The sequence below is a fragment of the Procambarus clarkii genome, chromosome 11 (genome assembly GCF_040958095.1).
Source record: "Procambarus clarkii isolate CNS0578487 chromosome 11, FALCON_Pclarkii_2.0, whole genome shotgun sequence".
Lineage (NCBI taxonomy): Eukaryota > Metazoa > Arthropoda > Malacostraca > Decapoda > Cambaridae > Procambarus > Procambarus clarkii.
In genome coordinates, this window is record NC_091160.1 from 39,205,204 (window position 1) to 39,220,058 (window position 14,855).

General features: G+C 40.2%; 1 protein-coding gene across 48 annotated transcripts in view; it reads left to right on the forward strand.

Annotated features, from left to right (window-relative positions):
* LOC123758321 (longitudinals lacking protein, isoforms H/M/V) overlaps positions 1 to 14,855 on the forward strand; it is a 191,001-nt gene that overhangs the window by 39,214 nt on the left and 136,932 nt on the right. For 44 of the 48 annotated variants that reach the window (XR_011228082.1, XR_011228081.1, XR_006772873.2 and 41 more), the window contains exon 4: positions 5,059 to 5,148. Coding sequence is in view for 44 of the 48 variants with exons in the window: in XM_045742563.2 (XP_045598519.1) it covers positions 5,059 to 5,148 (90 nt within the window). In the remaining 4 variants the exon portion in view is untranslated. Of the gene's footprint in view, positions 1 to 5,058; positions 5,149 to 14,510; positions 14,586 to 14,855 lie in introns of all 48 variants that reach the window. The other 4 variants (XM_045742587.2, XM_045742586.2, XM_045742585.2 and 1 more) reach the window with 1 other exon arrangement.

The following is a 14,855-nucleotide window of genomic DNA, read 5'->3' on the forward strand; positions in this document are numbered from 1 at the left end:
TAAACAACACCTGCCCTCACCAAAATGGCGGCTCCAAACCTTCTCTTGCTGTTTATTCTCTCTATACACACGTTATATATAAGTATCTACATTTGTGTTCACCATAGCGAACCACTAAGCTGGTATGCTGAGTGCAGTCAATAAAAGGTGGCCACACAGTCAGAAGACATCGCCACCACCCTCCCTCCCACAGCATTACTCCTCTCTCCATGGCGCACAGCACTAAATATCACCACAATCCTGCTATTATCAGAACCCTGGTTAGTTTTATCACAGTCAGGGGTCTTCTGTAATAATATCATCGCTACATAATAGCATGAACAAGTATATTTTGGCATTTTTAGGCGATGCTGTGGTCACAAGCTGAACAGCAGTGCTGTTAGCTCATGCTGCATGCGTCAGGCTTGGTTGCCCGGGAGTTTGGCCCACGATTTTTTTTAAAAATGGCGTCTGTTTACAAGAGCCCTGATGAAGGTGTGGTGAACCCCGTGTATCCGCGGGCCGTTTAAATCTTGCGTAGTACTCCAACACATCATATGACGTGATGTGCAGTTGACTGGAACAACGTCCAACACGTCATAAGATGTGATGCGCACTTTAAAGTTTAAAAAGTTAAAATAAAAAATAATACATTAACAAAATTATTAAAAATACATTATTAATTTTGTTCATGTATTAATATTTTTGTTTACTTGATTGTGTTAATTAATAAAGTACAGTACTGTAGTATGGTAAAGTGACTTTTGAGCTTCCCATATATTTGGACCCTCCCTTTTTGGCATTATAGCATTGTGCCCCTGAGCTGGCTTCTCTCAGGCTGTGTTCAGTCTTCGAGAGGTGGTTGGTTGCTGGGTGTTTGGGTTTTCTTCCGTTGGCGAGTTCCCACTTTATTCCCGTTTTCAAGCGGGTCTCTCCCACACTGGCCTGTTTTCATCTAATTAGGGTGTCTCCTATTGTTTTTTTTTCTTTGCCTACTTATTTGACCCTGGACTGTTCCTCTTGCTGGACTTTATGGGCAGCCTTGGGGTTTGTTTTTCTGGCTCTGGGCTCTGTGGGCTGCCTTTTGTCTTGTCCCATATGGTTTGTTTTGTGACCTGGTTTTGTTCTCATTTATGCATTTCTTGGTTGCCATTTTGAATCCTTTTCTTTGATACACACAATAATCACAATAGCATGATATATCAAATGAACAAATCTATGTATTCTGTTCTTTGTAGATTTTAACAGCACAGTGCAGATGAGTGTGTCTTTTATGTACAGGTTGATCCCATCCTGTAGTCTGTTTCCTATCACATCTGAAATTATTGTATTCTGGTATTCATATCTCACAGCCAATATTCCTTTGTGTGAGTTTCAGTTAAAGTGGCAAACATTGCATTTGCCTCATTTAAGATGCCAGTTATAGGGTGGGCTTTGTTCATTTTGAGTGTTTTGATACCTTGTATGTTTGGAAATACAAAACATGTTTTCGTATTTGTGGAAGTGGAGGATATTTTATTTTATTGTCAATATCTGTGGTTCTTGTTGGAGTGCCACATTGTATTATGTCTAGTCTTTGACTAAGTTGATGGAAGAGTTTATGTTTCTTGCCAGTCTTTTCTTCTTTCTCCTAAAAAAATTACCCTGGTTTGTATGGATGTTGTATTCATGATGGCATTCTTTTGATTTTATTCACTTGGTTGAGCATAGAATGCTCTTGCTATATCAAATATCATTCTATGATATAGAATGCTCAAGCTCTTGTAAGACATGCCTTCTTGTTTAATGAATTTTTACACAGTTTTGGGTGGAAATATTGGCAGGTTCCAAGTTCATGCTGTGATTAATCGTAGTTTATCTGCACTACACTGTGTTGGGTCATTGCTGATAGATTTAGGTGGAGATATTACATATTCCTGTTGTTGCTCAGGATTTGTGTTGGATTTGTTTGTCCACCTGGATCTGTGCTCACACTGATCAACTGTACTCTAACACTGTGTTTTCATTTTGTAGTCCACCTGTGTGTCTACATTCCTGGGTGCCCATTACTTTTCGTTTGCGTTTCTCTGAAATGTCTGAGCATGCAGTAATGAGGGAATTCCTCGTTACTGCATGCTTTTCAGAAAATATTTTTCAAGGAATATTTTTCAGAACATTTGCTGTCCTCGGGAAAAAGCAATTCTGTGCATCGCATTTCTGGTATACAGTATTGAGATACAGTATTAGCCATGCTTTTTTTCTTCAAGTAACTGGAAGGTTCATACATTTAGTTTGCTTTTCGATGATTCCGAGGATCAATGTCCCCGCAGCCCAGCCTTTGACCAGGCCTCCTGGTTGGAGGTCTGGTCAACTAGGCTGTTTTTATGCAGTTGCTCGCAGCCTAATGTACGAGTCACAGTTTGGCGGCATTTTATAAGTGGTTTCTGTTTTGATATTTTAATTTTTTCCTTAGCGCAGTAACTGGAACTTATTGTCATTAAACACAATGTTGTTTACTGTGGCCCATTGGAAGGTTACTAACATCTGATTGGAGATTTGCTGTGTCCTTTGTATTTTCTACTCTGATGAAATTTCTAATGTCATACAATACTATAGTTTGTATCCTTGTCTATGTCTGATATGAGGATGAGAAAAGTACTGGAGCATGCATGGTACTGGGGGACTGAGCTTTTCACTGTGGATGATCCAGATTTTACTTTGTTGACTATACACTCTGGGTTCTGTTGTTAGAAAGTTGATCATTTTACTTTGCCTGCAATTCCTTTTGTGTTATAACGTGTGATGTTAGAGCTTTAGGTGGAGGAACTGATTTATTAATTTTATTATTTCGAAGCCGTAAGTCACTGAACTATGGCGACGAAATCGAATGAAACACGCTGGTGGTGTGCACACGGAATAGACCTGTCCACTCGCGCTGGACTTGTGAGCTGCTAATAACATGAATAATTTTTCAAATAGCAGATATCTATCATATTACAGTATATTTTTGGTTTTATTTAGTTTAGTTTAATTAGGATAATAGTTATTTAAACACCAGTTTTAGAAATGATTTATTAATCTGAAACGTTCAAAGTCATGCGTATTTGAACACTGTGAGGGGTTTGCCAGTTATGCCCCTTATGTGTAGTGGAAGCGTGTTGAACAGTACTCACCTAGTTGTGCTTGCAGGGGTTGAGCTTTGGCTCTTTAGTCCTACCTCTTAACCGATGTATCTGATGTACAGATTCCTGAACCTACTGTCATCTGGGCTCCTACTGATAAGATAGAGCCTACTGGGCTCAATCATATCTACATTTGAAACTGTGTATGGAGTCAGTCTCCACACACACATCACTTCCTAGTGCATTCCATTTACTAATTACTCTGACACTGAAAAAGTTCTGTTTAATGTCTCTGTGGCTCATTTGGGCTGTTGAATGTTTCTGTGGCTAATTTGGGTACTCTGCTTCCACCTGTGTCCCCTTGTGCGTGTACCACCCGTGTTAAATAATCAGTAAATAATTTCGTACAGGACGCTGAAGTGGCCTTAGTTATTTATTTCAACTAAACTGTACAGTACGATATTATTTCACAGTATAGGTGATATCTTATGTAGTGGGCTTTGTGTTGTAATTTTAAACTTAAGAAAGATTTTCTTCATACAAACCTTGGTTGAGTTGGTGGTTAGTCTTACTTCCTTGCACCTTACCTCGAGTCAGGTACTTTCCTCACCCTGTCTCACTAATCACCATGTGCTTCTACACTATGTATTTAAAAAAAAAAAACATTATTCCTGCATTCTTTAACATTTTTGATTACTGTTTGTGCCAGACATTCACTATTGTGCACTTCTTCACAATGATATTGCTTGTTTATCCCTCCCAAATCACAAAAAATCTGGGGCTCCCCAGCCCTCAACCTTCCTTGCACTCACTCACTACCCTATTACTGTAGAGTGTGTGATACTGTAACTTGGTCCAAAAGATTGGTGCCTTGGCACGGCCTGCAGGCCCGCATGTCCGCTACAACCTTCTTACAGAAACGTACCTAATTGCTTCTTGAAATTGCCCTTTGTTCTGGCAATATTTCTTGTGCTTGCTGGGAGAGTATTGAACAACCGCGGACCTCTGATGTCTGTGTTTTCTGGCACCTCCACTCCTCACTGATTCTGTTCTTCCATTTCCGTACTCTTGCTGCAGTACCTTGTTTTGCTTTTCTTCCGAAATTAGTTAGTGTCTTGGCTCAACCAATTACTGAATTGTGATAGGGGGTTAGTAGATATAAACATAGATAAAATATGCCATCCCATGTACATACACCGGTCGGTCGGCCGAGTGGACAGTACGCTGGACTTGTGATCCTGTGGTCCTGGGTTCGATCCCAGGCGCTGGCGAGAAACAATGGGCAGAGTTTCTTTCACCCTATGCCCCTGTTACCTAGCAGTAAAATAGGTACCTGGGTGTTAGTCAGCTGTCACGGGCTGCTTCCTGGGGGTGGAGGCCTGGTCAAGGACCAGGCCGCGGGGACACCAAAAAAAAAAAAGAAAGAAAAAAAAATCATCTTAAGATAACCTCAAGATACACTGTGCATACATATGATTGTTGGAATCAGTGTTCTGACTTTGAATTCTTTTAGCTCTTTTTGAAATAATCGAGTTTCTGTTATAATGAGCTTTGGCATTTTGAGAACACTGTAACAGTACACTTTCTGTATGGATACAAAAATGAAGTTTGATTTGAGAAAATCATAACGCCTGGCCTCGGGCCACGCTTAGGGAGTAGAACAACTCCCAGAACCCCATCAACCAGGTATCAACCAGATAAAGCATGTGGCTTCTTGTTATTTTTAATGCAATATTTCTTTTGTATGTTTAGTTAATGGCTCAATTTCTTAAATCATTTTGTGTTGCTTATTTTGAGGGATGCAATTTGGAAGTGACAGTTGTTTTTGGCATGTGACAGCTGTATGTTTGATAAAACTTGGCAGAGGGTCTGTGGCACATGTGGTGTAAACAGTGATGGCTCACAGTACCAGTAAGTAGTTGATTATCGAAGTTGTATTTTGTCATCTTATAACATAGCCTTTTTCCCCTCTTTGCAGGCTCCTCCAGTGTTAAGCTGGGGAGAAGAGGGGGAAGCTGGTTTCCCCCACAACCTCTTTGGTGGTGATGATCCAGCATCTCAACAAGCGGTGAGTGTTATGGTCATTTTTAACCCTTGTGGGGTGGCGTCATGATGCCAGTCTATGTCCTTGGGGGCGTTTGGTGTCCGTTTATTCACATGTTTTTTTTTACTTTACAAGGGGGGGAAGAAACCACTAAAATTCTGCTATGCCTTGGGCATACTAGTCTATTTAAAAAGTTGATGAAATGTCACTGAAAATACAGTTCTTTATTTTCATAGAATTTTGAATATAAATTTTAAATACATTAATTTGAAAATCCCGGTACTCTTGATAAATTCCACATTGCTGAAGCAACATACAAAATTACAAAAATGGGTTCATTGGGTTGTAAATATTATGCTTCAAAGTATTTTAACAAAAGTACTGCGTCAAAATAATTTGCTGCGGGATACAAAGAATCGCTTGTTTTTGTTTGATTTAAAGCTTTGAAAGGCCCATATACATTGAATGATTACTTCAAAAGCACCCAGTGTTTTTGTTATAAAACATGCATGATTAAATTTTTTGGGAGTTAAAAATCATCGAAACAAAATATCTTGCAATCATGTGTCATGATTTTTGGTATGACATTATGTGATGTTTCTCCACACTGCAACAAGCCTCGGTCTTCTTTACTGATGGACGACAGGCTCTAAAAGTAACAGTACAAGATTATCACTTTAATCAAAATATTTAAATAATACTATTTTAAATTTGTTTAATCTTGAATTAACACAAAATAAATTTGTAAACTAAAGTGAAATCTAATTCTATTGTACTTTGAATTTGGATAATTAAATCCAATATCAGGGGTCTTAAAAGTGGGTTTTCATAATCAGTTGATTTGCAATAAAATACAAGAGTCAGGTACTAATACAAGTAAGTACAAGCCTCAATTACAAGTAAATACAAGCCTCAAATACAACCTAAATACAAAGAGTCAGGTACTAATTACAGCTCCTAATTTTTGTTTGGACAAAAGGCCATGACCCCACACCAAAGGGTATTTGTTCTTGATTTAACCTTACAGCAGTTGCCGTTAATATTATGCTCGAGTGTTGTTACTGATGACCTAAGTTACCTTTTCCTTGTTACCTTGTATCAAGCCATTACAACAAACTTTTTGGAAGTGCTTAATAACCAAAAGATTTTATTTTTATTGTTATTATTGTCATTATTATTGTATATAGCTAGTTAAGGTGCCTGAAAACCAAAGGTTACAATGCTTTTCCTTTTCTTGTTAGCAAGCAAATAGTTGTATGAACAAAAACGTTACGATACTTGGACTTTTTTTTTTTGTCAGATGAAGTGCTCAATGACCAAAAGGTTTCAGTACTTGGCCTTTTTTAACCAGTTAAAGTTTTGAATTAATTTTTGTTTTTGTTATCAGGTAAAGTGCTTAAATTATCTAATGGTTGCAGTGCTTTGCCTGAGGGATAAATTTAATCCTATGCAGCCACGTTTTAAAACAGATGGTACAATGAGGGTAGTAATGATTTGCAAGGTCAACCAAAAATGAAATAAAAGTTTTAATAATAAAAAAAAACTTTTTATCAAAGTGTTAGTTTATCGAGTTCAAATTTGGAATGTTTGGCATCACAGCATTGCATTGGAAGGTCTCTCTCTTATTTATATTACGAATGGTTGGCATTACGACACTGAAAGGCCTGCATTTCCACCGTAAAATTAGGGCTAGTGAACTTAGACGTCATTCACTGTTTTCTGGCTGTGGATTTCTAGTCACAATAATAGAAGATGGTAAAAAGGTCAAGAAGTCTCTTTGAGTGGAATTTCAGTAAACAAATTTTTAAATCAACTTTAAATTAGAAGAATAAATACAATTTTGTTGTTGTTTCATGCAACATCTTATTGATCAGATTCAAGATCTTGAAAATGTTGTATTATACTCTTAGAAAGGTAAAGGTAACCAAGGAATGTACTTCAAATACATATCTTAGATTAATAAATCATTGAGATTATTCAAGATGTGTACAATTTATTTGTTCATTTCATTTCCTGTCCTAATTTAAATAATTGTTATTATTTTATTTCCTGACTAGTCTCACTGATATCTTTCTTTGAATTTTTATTTTATCTTCCTCTGCTGGTACTTCTTTCTCATCTTTGGCTTATAATTTTCCCCCATCCTCTGATGCTAATTCTTCCCCATCCTCTGCTGCTAATTCTTCCCCATCCTCTGCTGCTAATTCTTCCCCATCCTCTGATGCTAATTCTTCTCCATCCTCTGCTGCTAATTCTTCCCCATCCTCTGCTGCTAATTCTTCCCCATCCTCTGCTGCTAATTCTTCCCCATCCTCTGCTGCTAATTCTTCCCCATCCTCTGCTGCTAATTCTTCCCCATCCTCTGCTGCTAATTCTTCCCCATCCTCTGCTGCTAATTCTTCCCCATCCTCTGCTGCTAATTCTTCTCCATCCTCTGCTGCTAATTCTTCCCCATCCTCTGCTGCTAATTCTTCCCCATCCTCTGATGCTAATTCTTCTCCATCCTCTGCTGCTAATTCTTCTCCATCCTCTGCTGCTAATTCTTCCCCATCCTCTGATGCTAATTCTTCCCCATCCTCTGCTGCTAATTCTTCTCCATCCTCTGCTGCTAATTCTTCCCCATCCTCTGCTGCTAATTCTTCCCCATCCTCTGATGCTAATTCTTCCCCATCCTCTGCTGCTAATTCTTCTCCATCCTCTGCTGCTAATTCTTCCCCATCCTCTGCTGCTAATTCTTCCCCATCCTCTGATGCTAATTCTTCTCCATCCTCTGCTGCTAATTCTTCTCCATCCTCTGCTGCTAATTCTTCCCCATCCTCTGCTGCTAATTCTTCCCCATCCTCTGCTGCTAATTCTTCTCCATCCTCTGCTGCTAATTCTTCCCCATCCTCTGCTGCTAATTCTTCCCCATCCTCTGCTGCTAATTCTTCCCCATCCTCTGCTGCTAATTCTTCCCCATCCTCTGCTGCTAATTCTTCTCCATCCTCTGCTGCTAATTCTTCCCCATCCTCTGCTGCTAATTCTTCCCCATCCTCTGCTGCTAATTCTTCCCCATCCTCTGCTGCTAATTCTTCCCCATCCTCTGCTGCTAATTCTTCCCCATCCTCTGCTGCTAATTCTTCTCCATCCTCTGCTGCTAATTCTTCCCCATCCTCTGCTGCTAATTCTTCCCCATCCTCTGATGCTAATTCTTCTCCATCCTTTGCTGCTAATTCTTCTCCATCCTCTGCTGCTAATTCTTCCCCATCCTCTGATGCTAATTCTTCCCCATCCTCTGCTGCTAATTCTTCTCCATCCTCTGCTGCTAATTCTTCCCCATCCTCTGCTGCTAATTCTTCCCCATCCTCTGATGCTAATTCTTCCCCATCCTCTGCTGCTATTTCTTCTCCATCCTCTGCTGCTAATTCTTCCCCATCCTCTGCTGCTAATTCTTCCCCATCCTCTGATGCTAATTCTTCTCCATCCTCTGCTGCTAATTCTTCTCCATCCTCTGCTGCTAATTCTTCCCCATCCTCTGCTGCTAATTCTTCCCCATCCTCTGCTGCTAATTCTTCTCCATCCTCTGCTGCTAATTCTTCCCCATCCTCTGCTGCTAATTCTTCCCCATCCTCTGCTGCTAATTCTTCCCCATCCTCTGCTGCTAATTCTTCCCCATCCTCTGCTGCTAATTCTTCCCCATCCTCTGCTGCTAATTCTTCTCCATCCTCTGCTGCTAATTCTTCTCCATCCTCTGCTGCTAATTCTTCCCCATCCTCTGCTGCTAATTCTTCCCCATCCTCTGCTGCTAATTCTTCCCCATCCTCTGCTGCTAATTCTTCCCCATCCTCTGCTGCTAATTCTTCCCCATCCTCTGATGCTAATTCTTCCCCATCCTCTGATGCTAATTCTTCCCCATCCTCTGCTGCTAATTCTTCCCCATCCTCTGCTGCTAATTCTTCCCCATCCTCTGCTGCTTATTCTTCCCCATCCTCTGATGCTAATTCTTCCCCATCCTCTGCTGCTAATTCTTCCCCATCCTCTGCTGCTAATTCTTCTCCATCCTCTGCTGCTAATTCTTCCCCATCCTCTGCTGCTAATTCTTCTCCATCCTCTGCTGCTAATTCTTCTCCATCCTCTGCTGCTAATTCTTCCCCATCCTCTGCTGCTAATTCTTCCCCATCCTATGATGCTAATTCTTAATCGTCCTCTGATGCTAATTCTTCCCCATCCTCAGCTGCTAATTCTTCTCCATCCTCTGATGCTAATTCTTCCCCATCCTCAGCTGCTAATTCTTCCCCATCCTCTGATGCTAATTCTTCCCTATCCTATGATGCTAATTCTTAATCGTCCTCTGATGCTAATTCTTCCTCATCCTCTGATGCTAATTCTTAATCGTCCTCTGATGCTAATTCTTAACCATCCTCTGCTGCTAATTCTTAACCATACTCTGCTGCTAATTCTTCTCCATCCTCTGCTGCTAATTCTTCCCCATCCTCTGCTGCTAATTCTTCTCCATCCTCTGCTGCTAATTCTTCCCCATCAACCCCATCGACCAGGTATCCCCATCCACTCCTGCTGCTGCTTCCCAATTATATGTGGGTACTACTTCTGCTGCTGCTATATGTTCACTCAACCAGTTCTTGCAAATTCGTATAGTCAATATTGACTTATTAACTACGTGCATAGGTGATATACTAAACATAATAGATACCCTTAAAAATCTTCATAGAAAACACCGACCTTACCTAACCTTGTTAGTATCTTAAGGGGGCGTCTGGTTGGCATCTGGGTCCAAAAATGCAAAAATGAAAACTCATTCGATTTCAATCAAACTTTTTTGACAAGTTCTATATGAAAAGTGTTTCATCTGGTCCAAGTTTCAGCATCGTAGTATACAGTAAATAGGAAGGGAGAAAAAAAATATTGAAGTAGTTGTGAAAATTATGCAAAAATGGTCAAAATCTATTATCAATCAAAAGTGTCAACTGAAATCATAACTACGACTCTTTGCTATCACAATAGCATATATTAAACAAATATTATAATTAGTTTAATTGGAAAAATTTTTTAAGAAAAAAGTATTTTTTTCTTTTTTTTTTTTTAAATATTTTTTTTTTTTTCATTTTTTTGGGCGATTTGCATCAAACTTGCACACCTGACTGTACGTAAGCCTATCTGTAAGGATGCCAATTTTGGAGAAAATTGGTTGATGTCAGCCTCAGCCACAGATTTTAGAACCTTAGACTTTATTCATTTCTGTTTTTTTTTCAATTGACACAAACGTTTACAAAACCGATTCATTTTTTATTCAATTTACATGAAACTTACACAGTATATGTGGAGGACATGTCTCTACATTGGGGGGCTTTCATTTTTCTCTTTTTGCAAAAAAATTTTGGGGAACTTTGAACATTTGTATTAGGAAAACTAAAGATGTTTTGGAAATTCTAAATCCCCAAATCCTTTATTATATGCTAATGTGTCAGAAAAGTGTCACAGAATAATTATATCTGAAACGTGTGTTCTGAAGTGTGGACTTGAAAAGTGTAAAAAAACGTTGAAAAAAAAAAAAAAACTCCCTTTCTATTTACGCTGCAGCACTGAAACTTGGGACAATTTCAGCACTTTTCATATACAACTAGAAAATTAATATTGGTTGACATTGAACAACTTTCACTATAATAACCAGACGGCCCCTTAAGATAAGCATCTTATTGCTTCATAATTACAATTATTACTTAACCTATACCTATAATAGGTTAAGTAACAATTGTAATTACTAAGCTATAAGATGCTTATCTTAAGATACTAACAAGGTTAGGTAAGGTCGGTGTTTTCTATGAAGCTTTATTTTAAGGGTATCTATTATGTTTAGTATGTCACCTATGCACTTATTTAATAAGTCAGTATTGACTTTACGAATTTGCGAGAACGGGTTGGTTCACTATGCATTGCTACTGCTGCTTTTTTCCCCATTCAGTGCTCCTGCTATTTCCCCATTTTCTGCCGCTACTTCTTCCCCCATTCAGTGCTCCTGCTATTTCCCCATTTTCTGCCGCTACTTCTTCCCCCATTCAGTGCTCCTGCTATTTCCCCATTTTCTGCCGCTACTTCTTCCCCATTTTTTTTTCTGCTTCTTCCTTGCCATCTGCTACTTCTGTCCCATACTCTGCTGTTACTTCCTCATGTGTCCTCCCATTTAATAACTTCTGGTTCCACTTCTTATCGTTTTATTTTACCCTTGTCCCCTCACCGCCACCGCTCATTGCCCTTTTGTCCCCTTTTTAAACTGCCTACACCAGTTACACTTTTCATCAGCCTTTATCTTTCCCCTCTCTCTCCCCCTACTAGTTCTCCAGCTTCATTACTGCCACCTAATATTCCGCATCTTGCGTCAACATCCTTTACCATTTCTTAGGCCTCTCTGTCCTCAACCAGCCATGTCTAACTTTCATGCCTCCTATAACCTTCATTTTTTTTATCTCCCCCCCCCCCCCTCTCTCTTCCCCTTACCCACCTTTGCTATCTACATCATCAACCTTATTCTTCCTGCCCATCACCACTACCATCCCTTACTCCTGCCCATCACCACGACCACTCCCTTTACTCCTGCCCATCACCACTACCATCCCTTACTCCTGCCCATCACCACGACCACCCCCTTTACTCCTGCCCATCACCACTATCATCCCTTACTCCTGCCCATCACCACTACCACCCCCTTACTCCTGCCCATCACCACTACCACCCCTTACTCCTGCCCATCACCACTACCACCCCTTACTCCTGCCCATCACCACTACTACCCCCTTTACTCCTGCCCATCACCACTACCATCCCTTAGTCCTGCCCATCACCACTACCACCCCCTTACTCCTGCCCATCACCACTACCACCCCCTTACTCCTGCCCATCACCACTACCACCCCCTTTACTCCTGCCCATCACCACTAACCACCCCCTTTACTCCTGCCCATCACCACTACCATCCCTTACTCCTGCCCATCACCACTACCACCCCCTTACTCCTGCCCATCACCACTACCACCCCTTACTCCTGCCCATCACCACTACCACCCCTTACTCCTGCCCATCACCACTACCACCCCTTACTCCTGCTCATCACCACTACCACCCCTTACTCCTGCTCATCACCACTACCATCCCTTACTCCTGCCCATCACCACTACCACCCCCTTACTCCTGCCCATCACCACTACCACCCCTTACTCCTGCCCATCACCACTACCACCCCCTTACTCCTGCCCATCACCACTACCACCCCCTTACTCCTGCCCATCACCACTACCACCCCTTACTCCTGCCCATCACCACTACCACCCCTTACTCCTGCCCATCACCACTACCACCCCTTACTCCTGCTCATCACCACTACCACCCCTTACTCCTGCTCATCACCACTACCATCCCTTACTCCTGCCCATCACCACTACCACCCCCTTACTCCTGCCCATCACCACTACCACCCCTTACTCCTGCCCATCACCACTACCACCCCCTTACTCCTGCCCATCACCACTACCACCCCCTTACTCCTGCCCATCACCACTACCACCCCCCTTACTCCTGCCCATCACCACTACCACCCCCTTACTCCTGCCCATCACCATTACCACCCCCCTTACTCCAGCCCATCACCACTACCACCCCCTTACTCCTGCTAGCTGTTTGCTCCTTATTTACTGTTAATTTTCTTATCCTTATCTCCCTCCCCTCTACAACCTTTTTCCATGCCTTCTCCACTAAAATATTTTCATATCCTTTCAAACCTTCGTAAATTTTTTCCTAGTATTTTTTTTTTGTTTTTTTACCCAAAGAATAAGCCTCATACAGAAATAATATTGTGTTCATTTTATAATGCAGCTGCTGTAAGGTTCTATAACTTGTGAGGCATGGAAACAGATCTCAGAGTGTTAGTTTGAATAAAATATTACTCCTTTTAACATTTGTTGCATTTGAAAGAGTCAGTAAAATGCAGAGCTATAATATTAGTTCCCTACATTGTTTATGCAGGCTGAATGAAAACTGAGGTCTGTTTACATTGCTAAATTTTACTTACCAAGGTTAATGTTAATGACTACATTTAGTGGAAGAATTTTTTCTTTCATTCAATTTGTGTTACTTCATATGCTTGAAAGAAAGAGCTTAATGAGCATTTTATATAAAATTGTAGTCATTTACATATTCCTATGTGCCTGCCTGGCTGCAGCAACTGTGTTTCATGCAAAAGCTCTGCAGTTTTGTTCAAATTGCAATAGGTAAAAAAATCATTTCTGAATAAACTATTCAAATGAAGAGCTTTGCATAATACGAAATGCACGAGCTGCAGCATTTGTGTTTGTCCTAACCTACTTCCAAGGCATGTGATAGAACTCAACAAATAAATACCTGATTTGGAATTACGAGGTTATTGCTCCACTATCCCACCCGGAGCACTAACAAGCCACTATGATGTGCCTTGGATTCCTCTAGCTCTCTTTGTTTTCCATATGCATATCTATGAACATTGATGAAAAAATTCATCTTTTTATGTAGAAGAAAAAAAAACACATGTAGGATGGTGCCACCTTAATTTTATTCATTTTAGAATTACGTAATGTTTTTGGTATTAAGTCTCTACTTAAGGTCTTGTTTATGCATATGACAAAATTTTGAAGGACAGTAGGAGTTTGGGTCAAGTTCTGCTGTGCTCTGAAATTTAGTAATGGTTTCCATCCACTCAAAGGAAAGCTTAGATGACCCAGTGTAAATTAGAATCGTGTTTATTACTACATTTTGTTGCGCAAAAATATTCTCTTGTATTTGTTTGAAACATGAAGTGAAAATTTCAGAATGGTCTCATTTTGTAAGCACATCTACAGGAAATGTTAATAAAATATGTTTATCAAGTGTGGGCTTAGTTTATTTTTACTTTTAAGAGAGTATTCATCAGCTGAAATTGTATTAGAAAACAGGCCTTTGCACTGATCGATTATTACTAACTAAACTAATGAAAAATTATTACTAACTAACTAATGAAATACTGTACAGTATTTTCATTAGTTTGGTAATTCTGATATGATCAGAACTAACTTTTTGTTGGGAGGGGTGCAAATAGCTTCTTCCTTGTATCATATGGTTTAAATTTTCCCAAACAAAATTTCACCGTGTACAGTTTTCGGCTTTCTGATAACCTTTCCCAGGTGGAGAGGGGGGGATTGGGGGGCCTCGTCTAGGTTACATTGTTTATATACTCTTCTGGACAAAATCGTTCAAGCACGCTTTTCCTTGGATACTCTTAAAAAGGAAATATAAAATTGCTTGAGTTACTTAATAGGAGATAAATGTAATATATTTGCATCAAGAGCTCCTTAGATGTAAGATTGAGACTATATTCCTCGTTGCAGGGCGAGGGTGACCCACTGCATATGGCCGACTCCAGTTATGCCCTGGGCCATGTCACTGCTATTCCTGGTGCACAGGTGAAACTAGGGTCACCCTGTAGTTTATTAGATCAACTGGGAACCTTAAGTGATTCATTGGAGTTCAGAATCTGTCGTATTTGTGGTCAAAAGTGCCGATCGGCTTCCGAATTAAGAAGGCATGTCATGACACACACTGGTGAAAGGCCATATAGGTGTCCACATTGTCCTTATAGTTCTGCTCTGAAAACAAATGTGAAAAGACACATGATGTGTTTGCACAAGTCGGATTGTCCAGTGGTCTGTACATTAAACAGGACTAACAGTACA